This window comes from Trachurus japonicus, chromosome 7, assembly GCF_045865225.1.
Source record: "Trachurus japonicus isolate A0001 chromosome 7, Traja_1.0".
Lineage (NCBI taxonomy): Eukaryota > Metazoa > Chordata > Actinopteri > Carangiformes > Carangidae > Trachurus > Trachurus japonicus.
The window spans coordinates 31171842-31192488 of record NC_140913.1 but is presented as its reverse complement, the minus strand read 5'-3'; the positions used below and the strand labels follow the sequence as shown (position 1 = coordinate 31192488).

General features: G+C 41.1%; 3 protein-coding genes across 3 annotated transcripts; 1 reads left to right on the top strand and 2 right to left on the bottom strand.

Moving 5' to 3' along the window:
* The first annotated feature begins 1075 nt into the window (after positions 1–1075).
* Positions 1076–1938, top strand: LOC146985105 (uncharacterized). The gene is made up of 4 exons (XM_085783160.1): positions 1076–1233; positions 1360–1391; positions 1524–1593; positions 1815–1938. The coding sequence occupies exons 1-4, from the start codon at positions 1147–1149 to the stop codon at positions 1926–1928; spliced, it is 303 nt and encodes a 100-aa protein (XP_085639286.1). The 5' UTR covers positions 1076–1146; the 3' UTR covers positions 1929–1938.
* A 2915-nt stretch (positions 1939–4853) lies between these two features.
* LOC146985104 (protein-serine O-palmitoleoyltransferase porcupine-like) lies at positions 4854–13863 on the bottom strand. Its single transcript, XM_085783158.1, has 14 exons — positions 13783–13863; positions 12775–12917; positions 12484–12676; positions 12252–12295; positions 11984–12165; positions 10971–11101; positions 10835–10855; positions 10202–10327; positions 9116–9216; positions 8900–8976; positions 8734–8797; positions 8425–8510; positions 6777–6887; positions 4854–5501 (listed from the first exon to the last, which is right to left on the bottom strand). The coding sequence occupies exons 2-14, from the start codon at positions 12908–12910 to the stop codon at positions 5400–5402; spliced, it is 1374 nt and encodes a 457-aa protein (XP_085639284.1). The 5' UTR covers positions 12911–12917; positions 13783–13863; the 3' UTR covers positions 4854–5399.
* Positions 13864–17319: 3456 nt separating this feature from the next.
* Positions 17320–20641, bottom strand: LOC146985103 (uncharacterized). Its single transcript, XM_085783236.1, has 4 exons — positions 20300–20641; positions 20072–20153; positions 18690–18792; positions 17320–18492 (listed from the first exon to the last, which is right to left on the bottom strand). The coding sequence occupies exons 1-4, from the start codon at positions 20481–20483 to the stop codon at positions 17320–17322; spliced, it is 1542 nt and encodes a 513-aa protein (XP_085639362.1). The 5' UTR covers positions 20484–20641.
* Positions 20642–20647: the final 6 nt, after the last annotated feature.

Sequence of the window (20647 nt, the reverse complement as noted above, 5' to 3'; positions counted from 1 at the left end):
TGACTCACTGTGTTTTAATTTACACTCAGGCTTCTGTTTAATCCAGTAAATCACATTATTTTATTCAACAGACCACCAGGACAAAAAAGAAAAAGTTTATTTCCAACGTCATGGCTTCATGGGTTTTTAATCACTTCTTAAAACCCACTATTACAGACTTGCTTTTATGTGATGTCATCCTCTACCTCACAGTTTTAGTCAGATGCTATTAGTTTTACTTTATACCTTCTTCTGTTTCAACTCTTTTATCTGATCTTTTCTTTTATCATCTCATCTTATCTCCTTTTATCACATACCCCCCCTTTTTAATTTTTTTATTTTATCTAATTAACTGCATCCTGCATTTTAATTTGATCCTCCTGGTTTCAATTTGTTGTTATAGTTATCGTATTGCCTGTCTTGCTGTATTGCCTGGGCGGTCCTTCTCTTATGGTTTTATGGCCCTTGTCACTTGTAAAGCACTTTGTAAACTTGTGTTTTTAAAGGTGCTATATCAATAAAGTTATTATCATTATGTGATTAAAAAAACAATATGATAAATTATAAATTATTCTCTCCCACATACATGCAAACCATGATTACCTCTGACATTCATATTGTGATCTCTTAAGGGACCACAGGGTCCTTAAGGGACATAAAGCAATACTTCACTATAGTCCACACAATGAAAACTGCACAGCATGCAGATTAGAGCATCGCATAATGATCCTGCATCACATAATGATCCGGGCTATAATCTCCTCTTATAGTGCTGACTGACTGCCCTGAAGACTAACTGTCACATGTATAGCAACAAAATCTTCCCATTAGGAATAAAAATCCTTCATCCAATGAGGGTGAAAAAAAAAAGAAACGTTATCCATGAACCAGTTGACATGAAAAAAAGAAAGGGAGTGAATTACACCATTACACCTCGCCTGTAACATGATGGAAGTGCTTTCTTGTCATGGACAATAGGTGAACACACAGTTCCAGTGGGTTCACAATGGCAGTATTACAAGGTCAGCTCTGAGGTTTCGCCTGGCTCAGCAAAGACCTGCAGGGCTGCGGGGCGTGCTGCTCAGCTGACGGGGCTCTTTGCTTGTTCGCCGTGCTCTTTCTCGAAGGGGCCCCAGTGACGGACCCATTCACAAGCACGGGCCATAAATGACCGAGTCGAACACGAGATTAAGCACAGCATTCTCAGAAACTAGCACAGCCTCTGGACTACAGCCAAAATGCCAGGAACGAAAGGTGAGTAGTGTTAAAACAAAATGTAATTTCTAACAAAATTTGGGAGACAAAAAAAAACATGTTCAATGCAGTGTTTAAAGTGAGTAAAATGTTTAACTTACACATGAACATGTCCACTATTTCCAGGTAATAAGTCGGACAAGAAGTCAACTACCAAGGTAGGAAAGTCATTACAGGTCTAAAATGCACTCATTTTCTTTTTTTTTCTTTTTTTAAATCTCAATCTGTAAATGTTTCCCTTAATATATACTATTTACACTTAATATATACTATTTACTTTATTTTCCCAGCAACCTCAGAGTCCTAAAGAGCAGCCGAAGAAAGGTGATCAGAAAGGAGATGATAACAAGAAGCAAGGAGGTAAGCATTTATATGAATGGAAACACGATCCCTGACTTTTTTTCCCATGTTGTTTTACACACACAGCATCAGATTTTGTGCTCGAGCGCTGAAAGTGTGACCCATGCTGCAGGACAGGTCCCTCAGTGGGGTGTTTTTTGGGGGGTGGGAGTGGTGTTTTTGCTGTCGATTGCTGCTGTGTCCCCAGTGAAGGTATCTGTCTGTGTCTCGTCCCCTCGCAGGACAGCCGAAGGGAGAGAAGCAATAACTTCCAGGCGTTTGTGAAGATGGCTTTGGAGACGCTGCTGGGGTCCTGCCGTCGTAAACACGGGGGTCCTCGGGGCAGACAGGGCTGAGGGGAGGGGGGGGGGCGATTTCCTCTCCCCTCCTCTACACTCCCTCCTCTACTCCTCCCTCCCCTTCTTTTCCTCCTGAGCCTGCAGACTGCATGGGGCTGTTGTGTAGCCCCTCCACTACAACATCTGCTCACCTCTCACAGAGGCAGAAAGTGAACCCGACGATCTCCATCCATCACCATCTGTTGTTCGACCTCTGTTCCTCCCTCCTCTCCTCCTCCTCCCTCCCTCTATCCCTCTATCCCTTCACTGTTCGCTCAGAAACAGACTCCTGGTTAAACCGGACCATTGCTTTGAGCAAAAACAACAGTTTGTTACCCTCTTTCTTTCCCCAACACTCCCTCCTCCTCCTCCTCCTCCTCCTTCATACCACCACGATTGGCTGTCTAACAGTCCAACCATCCTTCTTGTAAATAATGATGAATCGAATAAACAGCTATTTCTTACAGCAAACCCACATGTTCTGTCTCTGACTTCTGTGTTAACGCTTCTCTTGTGTTCGGGTCACCATGAAGTGACCCGTTTTTAGGTTTTAAATGCATAAAAGTACCACATACATTTGTTTATAGCATCAAGGCTTTGTGACTTTGTCAGGAACCTCAATTTAAACAAAATAAAACTTTTTTTTTTTTTTCACAAAATTCTAAAATGCTCCAAAAAATTATGACATTTGTGTCGTTAGGGTCAATTTTGACCCAGTTATAACGATAAGAACAATAATGAGAGTTAAAACTGAAATCATAAGTGCAAAACCAACCTTTTCATGGATAAGGACGCTGAACAACGTAACCAAGAGATGATAAACAAAGAAACAAATGGGATGATAAATAATTGTTTTAGTGTGTTTTACAGCTGATTTAAGACTCGGGTCAAAACCGACCCTAACACAAGAGATGGTAGCAGAAAGCTGACAAGAGGAAGGTTAAATTGAAGACAAGGGAACCACACCAAAAATATTAAAACTAATATTTTCATGGATAATGAAGCCTGACAATGTAACCAAGAGAAGAAAAACAAATTGGATGAAAAAAAATGTTCTTAGTGTATTTTACAGCTGAGTTAAGCCTCTTATCATCTCATCTTGGAATCAAACAAAGACAACAACAATCCGGTTTCATGTAAAATTTTATAAAAATATCACAGGTGTATCAGTGCCTTCACATTTACAGGGGGAGAAAAAAAAAGCTTAAAAGTAAAATATCAGACTAGTAAAAAAAATACTCATTAGATTGAGCGGAGTTGGGTCTGCAGAGACTGAGCACTTGCTGTCGGGCATGAACGAACATTCAAGCTCTATACTCTAAAAAAACAACAAAATAAACCACCAATTCTGAGTCAAGAAGCGAATCCTTTTGACGCTCTACAGGTTTAACAAAGATAGTTCAGACTGAATGCGATCACGATCTGATACAGACGCTCGTGTTCTTTCATCAGGCAATCACCATCGATCACATAAACGCGTCGTTAAAAGCAGAAGTGTAATAAAGAAAAATCTGAACTTGAGGATAAATATTTAATATAGTGTTCTGTGTGATCTCGTCTCGACTCTGTAATATGAAATAGGAATAGTTAAGTTCAAAGTTTTTGCTCTACAGTGACACATGTGTAATACCCTGATTCTAAACCTTTGTTTTGTTTGTTTTTTACCCTAATACTAAAGAGTGAAAGAGTTTTTTTATTTCCCCCAAATGTTCACAAATAACTAATAAGACCTTCTCTAAGCAAAGCAAAAGTTCGATTTGAAGGAAAATCATCCAAATAAATGAAATACAAACACTATTATGAAACTGCACCACAAAAGTTTCATTTCTAAACTGATTCATTTTCTTCATCTAAAACTCACAAACGGGGGAAAATCATTGTCAGCGACGATTAAGAATTGCTGCCTAATAACCATAACCTGTGCTCTTTTCAGTTAAAAGTAAACTCTCTTGTCTGTTGTCTTACACATGCTCTATTATCTCTCTCTATATATACTATATATATATTTTTTTTTTATTGCCAACATATCCCATGAAAAGACAAAAACACTGTTGTCTCAGTAACCAGAGCTCAATATAGCTTATTTCTTCCTCCATTGTTATCTAAAACATATTAATGAGTGCACAGTGGCGCGCTGGGTGACATGTTCCTTCATTACAGCGAACATGGGCGGTGTAGTTTATTTTGAGTCAATTACTCATTCTCTGTTCTGTCGCCATAAATAGTCACCACATAGCGCCAAACGTGTGTGTATTGATCTGCTATTGAAAATAGTTCCCAGTAAATAAATGCTCTATTTATTTACGCCTGCCTGGAAAACAAAACATACAGAGAAAATGATTTTCACTGCAAAAACTCAAAATCTTACCAAGAATATTTGTCTTATTTCTAGTTAAAATGTAATTTCTAGTCAAAACAAATCTATTTATACTAAAAATAAGACTCATCACATAAAAAGTAGCTTGTTTTTTAGACACTTTTTACTTCTTTCGAACATATTTTCACTTGAAATAAGTAGAAAAATCTAATAGTGGAGCAAGTTTTTCTTTCTTATTACAAGCACAAAAAATCTGCTTTCACTGGCAGATTATTCTACTTATTTCAATTGAAAATTTGTTTGAAACAAGTGAAAATGATCTAAAAACAAGTTAATTTTTAGGTGATGAGTCTTATTTTAAGTGGAAAGAGATTAGTTTTGACTAAAATTGAGACATTTTGACAAGAAATAAGACAAATATTCTTGAAAAGATTTTGACTTTTTACAGTGTTGCCTTCTTTCTTTTGTTTTTAGTACAGTGAATAGGCTCGGGGCTGAGTATTGAGACACGCACTAGCCTACTGCAATGTTGGTTTTAGTCTTTTTCATTGCTGACTATAAGAATGTCGCCAGTTTTTATCCCCGCCGCCGACCTAAAAATACAATTGTAAAAAACCCTTGAGGTGAAGAGAGGGGGAGAGGAAAAAAACAAAACACATCTGGAGGACATCTGCCGTCTGCAGTCGATGGTGAAACCTAGATAATGGGCTCTATCATGTGTCCACGGAAAAGGAGCAGCCGATCTCTCCACCACGCTGATAGGTATTGATTGTGACTCACAGTGAGACATCGGTAACTGCTGTCACAACATGAGGGCTCGACGACGGCAGCTCAGATATAAAGGATGCGATACGGTGGGGGAGGGAAAGGAGGGAGGGAGGGAAAGGGAGGGAAAGGAGGGAGGAGTGGAGGAGTTATCATTTCATGGATATCAAAACTAGTCCCCAGCAGGTTTGGAATAATAGATCACCGAGCCGACACGCAGCGCAACCTGAACACTGCATGTTGGCCTGTTGTGTGTTGTAGTTGTTGTTGTTGTGAATCTGTTCTCTTCGGTCTGATGCAGAATAAAGTCACAGTGCAGAAGTGGAGAACCGGCCTTACATCTGTCGTCGTTATTGCTTCCTTCTTCTCCTTCTTCTTCTTCTTCTTCTTCGCTCTGTCTCTCGTCATTAGAGGATGAGCCGGTACAATATCCAGCACCCGAACGCGACCCAGTGGCTCGTCCAGCTCAGCTCCGACCACTTCTGAATGGTGTGATGGGTGACATCGTCCTGTACAGTAGGGGGCAGCAGGACGGTGCAAAAAATATTATTTATTACCTTCATAAAAGCATCATTCATTATTTATTATTGTATGAACAAATTTAAAGATTAGGTTACAGTAGACGTTTCTCTTTTGGCTTAAGTTATATTTTTGTAAAGTCTTTCACATGTTAAAGGATAATTACAGTTTTTTTTACAATCTGGACCTTATTTCTAGCATAAAATATGATCATTTACTCACCCAGATAACTTTGGTGTCATTACAAGTCGTTCCGATGAAATTAGCTCCAGCCGAGAGCCGCGTATATCCGTATAATGTGAGTCTACAGGGCAGCAGAATGCAGCCTCTAAATAACACATTATCTGCCACGAAACTCCTTCATTTCACCAATATTTAGTTCTGATAGGCTAGTGCTATTCCCCTCTGAGTCCGGGGTTAGCTGTTATCAACATCCGAGGTCTGTAGGTTGACCTACTGACCTCTGACCTGGATGATGTCATCTCTGACCGCGGTGCTGCGCGGCTTGTTGCTACCGCTAATGCTACGGTTCGTTTCTGCGTGTTTCCGACTTGTCAGAACAAAATGAGCAGCTGGATGAAGTTCAGCTTCCACAGGCTTCCTCTCCTCAACCTGGACTCACTAAAGCTCCGGCTAGTTGAGATAAAAATGGACCCGAATGCCGAAGCGGAATGATTATTATCAGAATGAGCCGGGCAGCGCTCGGAGATGACATCATCCAGATCAGAGGTCAGTAGGTCAACCTACAGACCCCGGATGTTGATAACAGCTAACCCCGGACTCAGAGGGGAATAGCACTAGCCTATCAGAACTAAATATCGGTGAAATGAACAAGTTTCTCTGCAGATAATGTGTTATTTAGAGGCTGCATTCTGCTGCCCTGTAGACTCCATTATACGGATATACGCGGCTCTCGGCTGGAGCTAATTTCGTCGGAACAACTTGTAATGACACCAAAGTTATCTGGGTGAGTAATGATCGTGTTTTATGCTAGAAATAAGTTCCAGATTGTAAAAAACGGTAATTATCCTTTAAGTTATATTTCTGTTCTGCTTCTATAACACAACACTAGACTCTTTATTTCTGCGCATATATACACGCACAGTATATGCATTGTAATAATAATCTCAATTGCATTTACTTGCGTCTCTGTTTTGTTATATTTATTATACTCTGTAGTTCTTTTATATGTTTCCGACTGTTGTTTTCACTGCTGCAATGTGAGCTTCCTCTCTGGGGATCAATACGGTTTTATCTCATCTCACCTCATCCTCCTCCATATAGTCCACACTGGAGTTGAACACAGAGCCCAGGTACGTCAGGTGGATTATTGCCAAGGCGCTAAATGCAATGTTAATGATGTATACCCATAACACCTGCAGAGGGAGAGACAAAAGCATCACGTATTGGAAAAACAAGAAATTCAGTTAGTTATTGTTTTGCAGTCTGTGCAGGGCCTGAAAATCTCCTGATGATTTCTTGCACAAGTCTTAATGAAACAAGTGCTTGACTGTTAAGCAATAAATGGTAAATAATACCCTTAAGTCCAAAGTTTGACTTTTATTGTTGTACATTCTGTAATGCAATTTTGTAATCTTTAATCGCTAATGTTACCGAGAAATACTTCAAACCCCATTATTTTCAGAGGCTTTAACGGATCAATGCCTAAACAGTGATGAGAACAATAGGATCTATGTTGTCCAGTCCGTAGAGGCCGCTTCTCCTTCACATAAATCATTGTTTCCCCTCCCTGCAGCTCCTGATGTGCGGAACCAATACAACATGAGGGATTTTTGCCGGGCATCTTGCCAGTAAACTCCTTAACTATATCAATTGATTCACGGGAGCAGCTGTATTTCAATAGCAGCAGCAGATGTATTTAATTCTGGCATCGAAAAACCTGAAGTCCTGTGACTGCTCTCGTGGCTGAATAGTTAAGGCCCATTTGTTTATATCTTATCTCCAGTTTTCCACTGCTGACCATCAAATAAAGGCAATAATGCAAAAAATAAAAGGTCCACACTGCTTTATAGTTATTAACCATATATCTTTGATGGTTTCATTTGGGGTTAAGGTTTGGCTTTCCATTAGACATTATGAGGGGGCATCATTTTCATTTCCATCAAGTGGAGGGTAAAAATAGAAAGCCCATTTTTTTCCTGAATGTTAACTAGGCCAGAAGATCTACTAGGTAGCCCCCCTTTGAGCACCTCCTGCTCTGACACCAAGTGCCAGCAATGCCAGTGGAGTGACCATTGGCACAAATAAAATAGTTGGAAGAAAACCAGGATATATAGAAAAAAAACACCAGAGTCCTGTGGTCACAACTGAGATTTCTATTTGTGCTTTGTGGTTGAACATGTGTTAAAACAAAACAAAACAAAACAAATAAATCTAAATATGAGGCTAAACCCAGTTGGCAGTTGATTAGCTTAGCATAAAGTCTGGAGGCAAAAGGGGAAACAGCTAGTTTGGCTAAAGCCAAAGGTAGTAAAATCCAAATGCCACTGCAGCCTGCCAAGAAATAGTCCGGTGCATAACCATGTCATATAACAATGTCACATAACATTTGGATGAATTAAACAAACAATATATATTTATAGTGACAGGTGCTGGACGCCATTTTTCTTTTTGTTAATTTCTGACAAAACCAGATTATTTCCTTCTCTTAGTTTTTATACCATGCTAAGATAAGATAAGCTAATCACCATGGCTTTGTATTTGGTATTCAGACCTGAGAGTGGTATTGATCTTCACATTAAAGCCTCTGCAAAGAAATGACTAAGCGCATATACAAATAAATGTCAAACTCTATTCATTCATGCAAACCTGAAGAGCCAATCACTAATGATAAACGGCTGGTAATAAAATACCTTCTTTAGCTAGAGAAGGAAGAGAAAGGCGCATTTTTACCTTTTTGTTCTTGTGAGTGCAGTTTGGCGGACATTTCTTTGACAGCACACAGGCATTGAAAATGGCTGCGAGCCTCTTCCGCAACACTACAACAACAACAACAACAACAACACAAACACAAAACCAAGACCAAAGCATTAAAATGAAGCTGGAGGTAAAGCTCTTCTCCAACAACCCTGGGAGATAAATTACAAGTATACTGCGGTGAACACAAACAGCGTGCAATTAACCGTTACTGCAAAGCCAAGCACTTTCTCTAAATGGAAAGGTTCTAATGTGACAAAGAGACAACATTAGGTCGACTCTTACCGTGCTCGATGTACGTGATGAAGCCCAGAGATATCAGCACTGCGCCCAGATGAAAACTCAGACCCTACCAAACACAGAAACACACACACACATGCACAGGAGTTGGAATTTAAAATACAATCCACTTGTTGACACATAGCGTAATTGCTTTGGTAATGGTACTCACGTGCAGAAGGGCGCTGGCTGTGTATGTCACCATGATGGCAGAGAATGTCCCAAATTTGAGAGCGCTCTTAAAAACATCTGTGGGGGGATGAATGGGGGGGGGGGGCATCAGCTTGCATGAGTGTCTCTTTAAATGAGCCATTATCATTCCATTCATAATGAGAACCAAGAACAACAACAGCTGCTGCTGCCGTCGCCGCCGCGCGTTAAAACTCACAGGTGTGCAGAAAGCGAGACATGGGCAGATTCCATGACGTTACCACCTCCACCATCGACCGAGGGAACTCGATATTCAGAGGCTTGGACACAGTCATGTCCCTATGGAGCAAAAAAAACAACAACAAAAAGGGCGGTAAAAGACAAGAGGTGAATAGGGTAAAAAAATGTAAATAACAGATAACTTCCCAAGTTTATCACTTACATTAAGACAAATATTTTTTGTATTACAAGTTTTGTCAAATTGTATGTTTAAATATGTAAATGAGGCAATATCTGATGAAATATGAGCTAATTTGCATACATTTCCAGAACCAAAATCTGAAAAATTGATAAAGCCCCTTTCAAAATGTTTCTTTTATTTTGTTGACATATTAGAGTCAGAAGTTTTTACAGAGGGGGTTTTGGATATCTCTTTTTATCACTCTGTAAATGAGAAAATACTGTCACCAGCCCTAAAAAAAATCTAATTTTGCCATGTTTTTAGGAATAAAGTGTTGTATAAATCAGGCTGTGAATGATGTATCAACAAACCCCTCTGTAAAAACCTTCAGGATATAGAAAGGGATCAAACTGGAAGGTTTGGTGTCTGTAAGTGCTGCTAGCGCAAAGTCTGAGGAAAAACTCATTTTGAGAAAACGGCCTTTAAAGACTTGTACTGTAAAATTCCATAGATTGTTAATGTAAATCGTACTTTTACGATTGGTTGCGGATACAAAGGAAATGACCATTTTTGGAGCCTACATCATCGTTCAGGAGAGAGAGAGCTTTACAATGATACCTGACATGACATGGGTCAGACAACAAGCACAGCACAGCATGACACAGTAGCATCATAACTTTTGGCGAATTTAGGAGAAATCTACTGACAAAAGAGACAAAATGAAGTAAAATAACCACCTTAATGTGGATTTTCTACCATTTCTTTTGACTTTTCTGAGAGAATACATGTTAAGGAAGAAAAATAGCCCAAAATCTCAAAATGGGCAGTGCATGAAAAAACAGTGTTTTTGCCTGTAGTGTCTCACCTCGTGTGGATAATAAAGAGAATCACATTATATGTTCATATTACACATTATGTTCTGACCATTTGAGGTTTTCTTTCTCCTCGGTGAAGCCCGCTCCAGCCAGAGTGGCGGTCGTCTCGCTGAAGTAACCGACAAAATAGTTGCTGAAGTGGAAAGACATTGTGTTCTCATACGCCAGCAACCACCTAATGTAAAAGGCCATTAAAGAAGAAAAGAAAAGAAGAAAAGAAAAAAAAGGGCAAGATATTAAATTGCATTGCATTTCATGTAAATTCAAACTTAATGATTGAATTATTCAATAAAATAAAAATGACATACTTTGGCAGCGTGCCTCTGAGACGCAGTAGAATAAAGAGAGGGGTTGTAACAGTTAATGTTAGCGACAGTTATGCAATCTTTTATCGACTTGCCATGAGATGATCTATACTGCACGTAACATCTCACCACGGTTGTCACGATGGTGCATGAGACAGGTGTGGGGAATGAGCAGGGGGAGAGACAGGTGTCCGGGAACACATGTTTCTGCACACAGAGAGGTGGGGGGAGGTGGATACATGCAGGCAAGGTATAAAAAAAAAAAGGTGAAGCACAAATGGTGAGCAGATGATAAGCATGCTGTGAAAGAAGAACAAAATACAAGGAGGAGAGCATGTTTACAACGTTTGGAGTCACTGAGGTGGACGATTGATTACCTGATCTTCCTCCTCTTTTTGCTGCGAACAAAGACAGATCCATAAGTGATTAGAAAACAAACAAACAAACAAACAAGCAAAAAAAAAACAAGAAATCCAGAAGTAGACAGAGATTTTGACTTTATGCTCCACTCACCTTCGTAGCAGCTTGTCTCCGTAGACAGGTATGAAATAAGGGAAGAGGTATGGAGCCACGCAGTTGGAAACAACAAGGCACACCTGGCTCTTCACCCAGCTCACCGAGACTTTGAAAAACCACGAAAGGTTCTGAGGAAAAGGGGGAAAAGAAGAGGCCAAAGATTTAAAGGGATAGCTCAACATTTTTGCAAATTGGCCCATTGCCATAATCCCTATAGTCATAGCAGTAGGTTTGTTACCTTTAATTGTCGGTGCAAGTTATTTTTAGAACGGCGGAGCAGAGACGCAAGCTGCTCAGAGCTACGCTACGGAGGCTCAAGGGATTTCTTGGTTTTTTTTCTCATCAAACTCATCAAATACACAATCCAACAACTCCAAAACGCTCTGGTGGACAAGCTGTGACCTGCACATTCACCACGCTATGAGATAATAACAGAACGTTACCAGACAGAGTTGTTTTAGAGGGAAATTCATGCAAAACCACGGATGCTCATTGCCTTTTATCAAGCAGTCTCTGCATTTACCTCTAAAACAACTCTGTCTGGTAACGTTCCGTTATTATCTCATAGCGTGGTGAATGTGCAGATCACAGCTTGTCCACCAGAGCGTTTTGGAGTTGTTGGATTGTGTATTTGATGAGTTTGATGAGGGAAACCAAGAAATCCCATTAGCCTCCGTAACGTAGCGGCTCTGCACCGCCATTCTAAAAATAGCTTGCACCGACAATTAAAGGTAATGAACCTACTCGTAAAACTATAGGGATTATAGCAATGGGCCAATTTGCCAAAATGTTGAACTATCCCTTTAAACATTAAGCAGCTAGAGTTGGGATAGATCTTTTTTTTAAGTATATTTTTTTGCCTTTTTTTCGATTCGAACCGGGGACGCCTGCGTTGAGGACTGTAGCCTCTACACGGGGCGGCCGCCTTAACCACTGCGCCACGCACTGCCCCTAAATCTTTTAAATAAGCCTCACCCCACCAACTGTAAGAGATGCTGTATCACACTCACCATCTTACGTCCCTCCAGAGCTTCTTTGTAGCTGTTGAAGCTGATCCAGGGGCCAAAGATGACTGTGCCCACGAAGTAGATGTAGCCCATGAACTCGATGGGCGACGGCACGTTGGTCACAACCCCTCTGTCCAAATCAAAGGCCAGAGAGATGGCTTTCATGGCAACCACCATCTGTGAACCTGGACGACAGCAGCAGCATTTAAAAACACGATTGATCTGCTATGTTAATTGTCTGTATCCATCTACAAGACGGCGCCTTGCCCACCTCTCATCTTGTGCCAGTTGGTCGTGTCCATCATGTGCAGCTCTCTGAAAACAACCAGAATAGAAAAAACCTCAGTGAGTGCAAATGTAGTTCTCGTTTTAAATAAAAAGTCATCATCCCAGCAGCGGCTTTGAAGCGCTGTCCTCTCCAAAAACAGAACACTTGATATGTACAGTATGCACCGCTGAGTTGTCAGGTATCAAAGTAAGAGGAGCTCTCGCCGCTCTCTTACCCCAACAGCAGGTAGATGAGCACGGTGATGGAGAGGAAGGTGCCTCGGATGGTGGAGTGGCGGCACAGGAAGAGGAAGAGGTAGCAGAGAAGGCTGAGCAGCACCACCCAGATCATGTGAAGCTCGAAGAACAGGTAGAGGGTGTAGAAACCTCCGGCCACGGTGCCCAGGTGCTTCACGAAGGACGGGAGGCCTGAAAACAGCACATGAAGGTGATTGTGATGACACAGCAATGGATGACTGAGGTGAATTAACACTGACTGGGCACAAAAAACATCCGGACTCTCTCACCTAACATCCAGAGAAGCCGACACAGCAGGCAAATAACCAGCAGCTGCCAGACCTGCTCGAGGCCCTGCTGAGCCGTAGGCAGCAGGCAGCCATGAGCAAGCTCCTGGAAAAACTTCTGTCGGCTGAGTGCTCCCATCACTGGACTTTAAAAAAAAAAAAAAAAAAAAAAGCAGAGAAAAAGCCAAACACTGCATTGTTACAGCAGCAGCAGCAGCAAAAAAAGAAAAAAACCTCTTGGTTAACACAGTTTAAAAACCTACAACATATTGTATGTGCACTGCGCTAATGCACACATATGCAAGCCTGCAGGCAAGCGTGCATGGACTGCTCACTGATGCACACCACTTTAAACTTCAAATCCCAGCATGCATAGCAAATTCACTACAAATCTGTGCAAATCCATGCAGTGGCTATAGTTTCACTGATAATCATGTTGATAACTAGCCTATGTTTTTGTGTGCAGGTTTTGGATTTGCATCTTATAGTTTCATGTTTATATTTGCATTTCTTTGTACATTTGCATTAAAATGTGATCCACAGGAATTAGACATTTTGACTGAAATCTCAAGATAACATGCTGAATTAAATAATAAAAAAAGAAGCCTGCACAGGACCTTGTGAGCGCTTGTGTGTGTTGCTGTGTTGTTGAACACACACTTATCTCCGCAATGCAGTCGACCAAGGGGATGAGTTGACTCACAGCTGGTTTACAAGCGCTGCATATGTATTATATACTAGCTAATACTGTTATATCCTGCATGTATGCGACTTGACACAAAGCAAAGCGTCTTGTAGCCTATTCCTGCAGGAAAGCTGCTACAGATTTGCTAACCTTGCTTCACCTAGCCGCCGGTATAATCATCACGGTCTTGCTTTGCCAATGCCAACGTACTTGAGCGCTGCTGATCCCCCCAGCCCCCACTCAGAGAGAGAGACAGCTAACCAACCAACCAACCAGCCAACCGGACACCTCGGGCATGTCATTTTGTTTTCCGGGGGAGAACTTACCCTTTCAGAGCAGCAGCTGGAGCCTCCTCCTCCCCGTGTCTGTGTCTCTACACCCAGCTGCTTTCCTTTCCCCACCGTCCGCTTTACGATCAGTGAAGCTGCTGCTCCTCCTCCTCCTCCGCTGCTGCTGCTGCTGTGCTTTAAGCGCACTCGGTCCAGATGATGCTTATCTGGATGACTCCCATTGTCACAGCATCAGCACCACTTGCCTGTCATCTGGAATGCCACGCGTAGACGCCTCAGCCAATCTGCTGCGCGGATCCGAGAGCTTCGGCCAATCAGCGACTCCCTCGGCTTTGAGTGACGGCCGCAAAGACCAATCACAGACGAATCCGCGCCCACCGTCCGGAGGGATGTGTAGGCTACAGTGTGCAGATCAGATGGACTCGGACTGGGGACAGTGAACTCTCAACTGGCTCGGAGATGTGGCACAAGAGGTCACAGTCTAGGAAATGAGCAATAAAATCAAAACGCACTTGACCTACATTTTTCCTCTTGGTCAAGAATTGTATCCAAAAATCAACATTTAAGAGACAGAAATATTCATATCTCAAAGGTTTTCAATGAGTCCAGCTGCAGAAACATAAAAACAATATAGGCCGAAGCCAGATTTTGGCTCCAAGCATACAAAGCATACAGACATTGAACTTGTCTAATCTAAATTTAATAATTATTTTAACATATGGACACCGGCCTCTTTGGCCATGTGGCTTTCAGCTTCTGTTTTCATCCTGTCAGTATGCAGCTCTGCCAGGGGTTGCTGTGTATTTGCACAATTGCATATTGATTGCTTGTATTGTTGTTGTTGTTGTTAATGTTGTGGAGAAATCTCTTCCAGGTTGATTGCTCGTTCTTATTTGGGAACATTAACATGCTCTTTAATGGGTGTTTTAATCAGTTGATTATGGGTCATGAATTTCACATTTCTCTTTCTAATGAATCAGGATGTATGCAGCTGTAACTAAGAGCCATTTGCCCATCAGGTTACACCATTTGTCAAGTTTGAAGGTGTTAAATGCAAATTTAAAATAGACCAATGAGTAATAATAATGTTAAACATAAAATATGACAAAAAGGTTAGTCTAAAATAAACAGTCTGGACATTATAACCATAAAAATGTGTCATAAATGAGCTTCAACTAGACTGTATTGTGCTTTCACTTCTGACCACAATTATATAGTGACAAAAAGGCTCAGTGAATGAAGGCATGAGGCCTGAGTGCTACTGCACCGTGGTCTTCTTCTCTGTAATGGGATTGTATTGGAGCTCACAAAACAAGCTGCCACTTTAATGCAATATGACACAATAAGGAAAAAGGTCGGTCCAAGAAAAGCAAGCAGACATTTTTAGGTCAATTTAACAAAACCGCTCTAGTGCCACCATCAGGACAAACCTTGTAACAACAAGCTATTTCCAGCTGTAGCTATTTTATCTCTGCAAACATGGTTATGTAGCCTACAGAGACTATATTTCATTTAGACACACTTCACAGTTCATCGTTTCTATCTTTTATTTCCTTTGTCCAGTTGAAAAACCAGCCACAATCAGGTTTAAATGCACTTAAATAACATCTTCTAATGTAACCACTCAGTAATAAGTCAGTTATAGGGGTCATCTGCAGTGCATCTACTTCAGCTCGGCAGAAGGAAAATGAGCAACAACATAGGCCTGTCATTTGTGGTTTTATCCTCTTAAAAAAAGAAAAAAAAAAAGCTTTAATGTTAGTCTTCTGTGGTTACAGCACAAGGCAGAGAAAATATGTGAGCAATAAAATAGACATCCATTGACTGGAATGATTAAAACTCATATAAAGTATCATAAAAAAAAACACAGTTTTTTTAAATGTTAATAGCTACTTTTAAACCTGGTGCACAAAGTACTGTGAACCTAATGCAATATATTTGGTCTCCCATGCATCAATGTTAATCTTGGGTACAAAATCTTAACCACAGTTCAGTAGTTTAATCTCCCAGTTTGACCACCTCACTTGCAACGTTTTAATAAAGATTTAGGAATATAAAGTTTTACTGCATTTGTGATAATTATTACCAAGTAGGATGTTGGGTAAAGGTGTTAGAAATATCACTCCTATTTTATAGCACGATTTCCGAGTACAGAATTTAGCCTGCAGCACAAAATATCCAGACTGTGGTGGTAAAACAAATTCCACCTTCTATGTGATTAAGATGTGACAGCATCGCAACCAGACAGCTTTCACCGAGTAAAAAAAAAAAATATATAGCAGCAGTTCAGTGACTTGCACTAAAATATATGAGTGTTATGAGCAAAGTCTGGGGCTAACGTCCAAACAGGTAGTAAGAGGTAGTAATACATTCAAAGATACATAAGTCAAAGGAGCTCTAAACACAACATGAATACTTAAAACGCAAAACTATAACAGAACAGTTTTAGTTGTAATGTCTACCAAACACTCCGACATGTTTGACAGAATAGCTTAATAGCTTTACGACGCCAAGTCTACGTCTTGGTTACAGTAACAGTAGAATAAGAAACATTACAACTGAGGCAGATTAAGGTGAAGATGAAGGTTGAACCGTAGTTAAAGGAGAATTCCGGTCATTTTTGACCCCTAAATCGTTGTCCTGATGGTCACCCAGTGTTGGTTGGAGCAAAAAACGCGACTAAAATTGATGCAGGCAAACCAGAGTTACACCATGGCTACCCGGCGCTAGCGATAGCCACAACGCTAACCTATGGGGGCAATTCTTTCAACCACAACAAACACTCAAAAAACAATCAAATATCTATGGTACATGACTGGAATCCTTAGAGACACCACTGAACTCATATAGTGTACAGTATAAACAGTATAAACTTTGTGTTTTTGCATGTAGCCACTCACCTCAGATAGATAGCCGAACTCTGAAACATCCTGGAAAGACATTACTATCCGATCACAGAGCGCCTGCTCTCCCCGCCACAGAAACAAACACTTTTTCCTTGTTGTGATGATTTCTTTACAAAAATAAAAGATCAGAGATATTTTGGACATTACCACTGCACTGCTCCACCGGTTATTTTTGTAAAAGAAAATCATCAGAACAAGGAAAAAGTGTTTGTTTCTGTGGCGGGGAGAGCAGGCGCTCTGCGATCGGATAGTAATGTCTTTCCAGGATGTTTCAGAGTTCGGCTATCTGAGGTGAGTGGCTACATGCAAAAACACAAAGTTTATACTGTTTATACTGTACACACTATGAGTTCAGTGGTGTCTCTAAGGATTCCAGTCATGTACCATAGATATTTGATTGTTTTTTGAGTGTTTGTTGTGGTTGAAAGAATTGCCCCCATAGGTTAGCGTTGTGGCTATCCCTAGCGCCGGGTAGCCATGGTGTAACTCCGGTTTGCCTGCATCAATTTTAGTCGCGTTTTTTGCTCCATAACACTGGGTGACCATCAGGACAATGATTTAGGGGTCAAAAAGGACCGTAATTCTCCTTTAAAGTATATAAAAAAGTTCGACGCCCGTTTCTAAATGTAGGAAAATAGACATTTCTCTACTGTACATTCATTCTGGATCAGACCTCAAACTCCAGATCATAAGCCGTCCTTTCCTTTTTAACCTTCTCAACGATTTGCTCATCTGCAACAAAGTTCTGCTCATGCGGAGGAGGAGGAGGAGGAGGAAGAGGAGGAGGAGGAGGAGGAGGAGGAGGGCTCTGGTCACGTGCGACGACGCTCTGCTCGGGCGGTGGAGCGACCACTGGAAGCTCGCACGGCTCCTCCTTCACTCTGGGAACCTCCTTAACCCCCTTGCTTAGAATGTATTCGTAATTTCTTTTGACTTGGAGCAGCGCTGATGTGAGGAACTTTGGAGAGAAGAGTTTCAGCGCTGATGGGAGCTCTATATCCGGCGGCGGTTCGGGCACGGTGAAGGTCACAGGCGGGCGTGTGAGCAGCAGAGGTTTATGAAACAGAGGTATAGCATTCTGTTGTAATATTATGGTTTCTGGGTGCGGCAGCGGGCCGGCGAAGAGAATAGATAAAGGTGGATGGTTTGGAGGAAGCGCAGGCTCAGTAGTTTCCAGTACAGGCATTTCCATCACGCTGCATTCAACATCATCGTCGTTGGTCTCCATTTGCTCCGACTCCTGCAGCGAAATCTTTTCTGGCATCACGACGCTGATGGCTTCGGCTTCGGCTTCATCCTGCAGCTCGTCCGCAGAGGAATCCTGCTCGTACTGGATCGTCGGCTCGGCCTGGGGCACGAACAAGACGTGTTTGTGACGTCGACAGAACAGGACGCCGCACTTACCGCACTTCCTGCCGTCCCTGACGTGCAGCAGCTTGTGACGCTTGAGGTTGTGACTCGTGGTGAAAAATTTATCGCACATGTTGCAGGGAAGGAAGGGCTCATCGTCGGCGGCGTCGGCGGCTTTTTCATAACACTGGTGCTCGTTAAAATCGGCCTGAGTTGTGAGTTGCTTCCCGCAACTTTCACAGACAGAAGACTGCTGTTCGTTATCATCTTCGACGCTGGTTGAGTTATGATCGCTGAGGTCCAGGTGATATTGGCCCGCCGGTAAATGTAGACGTTTTATTTGCACAACGGGACTCAGTTTGTGTAGTTTTGAGATGCCTGCTGGTAACTTCAGAGATTGCAATGGCTTGTTTGGGCTGGATTTTGTTTCCGGTGTGGTTGGTGCGGTTATAGCTTCTTCCTCAGGCTCTTTAGTAGTCAATGTTTCCTCCTCTTCCTAGAAAACACATGCAGGAGATGTGATTGTGGAGAAGCAGGAAAAAACACTTCTACACACTACAGTGATAATAATCTAGCAGAGACAAGTGATTAACATAAACAGGATGTCCACTTTTTCTTACCCGTCCTCTCAACGCATTAATAACACATAATAAAATATAAAAATTAGGATAAAGTCACAGCAGCTACCTTTGGCTCTGCGGGGGTTGATGCCTGTGTTTCTTCTGATGCCTGTGTTTCTTTTGTGTCCATATTGGTTTTACGGCGGCGTCTTTTTCTATAGCCAAATAATCTTTGAAAATAAATTGTGAAAAATAAAATATGAATACAAAGTCAATGCGTCACATGCATCTACCTTCTTGTCAAAGTGGAAAACTGCAGTGGCTGTAACAGCTATTGAATCTGTTACCTTATAATTATTAATACATAGATTTACCGATTTAGTGTTTACAATGGCACAAATGTAATTACATTTAAAATACACAACTTGTTAATAATAATAACAATGTTTACAAGTTTCAAAAAGGAGCAATGTCCGCATCTGAAAATCTGAAACCAGAGCTGCTTGAAAAATGGACTGAAATTACAAATTGTTCGTCAAAATATTTCATTTTCCGACTGACAACTCAATTAATCATCTTGAAGTTGTGTCCTAAAGGTTAATGAGCTCAACAGCCACATGCACAAGGACAAAGGTCTAAGCAAAAACACAAAATGATAAAGTGCCAATTTTGGTTTGAAGTCATACCTGCATGAAAGCGGAAGATTGTGTCAGTCTGAGTTTGTAGCTATTGTGTATTACTGGGACTATACGACACTTATGATACATACCAGTGCTGGGAATTATCCAATTATATTTATTCAATGTTGTAGTCAGTGCAGTTATAGATTTTCTGCTGCTTTATACTAAAAAAAACTGCACGTTTTACTTGACAGCATATATTTGATAACAGATGCACTTACTTCAGATCAATATCCAACAAATACGTTTGTTGCCTGACCAAAACAAGAGCCCCACTTTTACTCCTACCAGCATGACTATTGTAGTAGCCAGTTTTAGATAGATAGATAGATAGATAGATAGATAGATAGATAGGACTTTATTTTCATTGTACAGACGCCTACAAACAAAATTATGAGGACTACACTGTAGGATGCATTAAAATTAAGACTAAAAAGACATAAATTAGACATTAAAAACATTAGGGCAGACAACTGTCATTCATAAATTAAAAGATTCTATACAGTATTGCACATGTAGCCTATTATTGTATTGCACAATTTCACTTGAGTGAACCATTATGTTAAAGGTGCTCATTCAGACCCCACACGCCCATGTAAAGAAGCTGTTTATGGGGTTTAACAGTTCACAAACTATGCAGTGGTTGATTAATTAAAGTTAGTCCCAGTTTCAAGTAAAAATCACCCAGTCCGCATTGTTTTTAAATATTCAAGTCAGGACACAATATGGTATTAGCCTACCATATTTTTGTACTTTTACACCACATTATGAATGCAGGTCATGTGTTTTTATGTCTGTTTGTGTACTTATCTTAACTTTACTAACTTACCTATAGACTTTTTTCTTGGGGGTCTTGCTTGTAAACACAGAAGGGACAAAGTCAGGACTGTTGCGATCCATGGACACCTCCCCTGCAAAAACAAACAAACACACACACACACACACACACACACACACACGTGTTTTCAACCAGCTGCGGTGAAACATGACTTACAGTGAGTCTATTGTCTGCTGTAACATGTTTTTTTTTGTTTGTTTGTTTGTTTTGTTATCGTACCTGATATAAAGTGAGCTCCACAGATACGAGCATGTCCACTGAGTCTCTCCGTACTCCCGTTCACTTGTCGGAGCGCGTGTATCCATAACTTCCTCCGCTTGGCGTTAATCGGTATCCGGTAAAACTTGAGTTGGCTGTTTGGAGAACATTGATTTTTGCAGCCGGACACACAGCAGACCGACATTTTAATTTAAAGAAAACCCTCCACTGTGGTTTTGTTGTTTAGTTTTTCGGTGGAGGAAGTGGTCTGGTCGGAAGCAACGACCTTAACTTCCGTTTGGACGCAGTGTCCGGGTTGCCAGGTCCGCGGGTTTCCCGCGAAATTGGGGTGCCGAGGGTTGTTGGGCT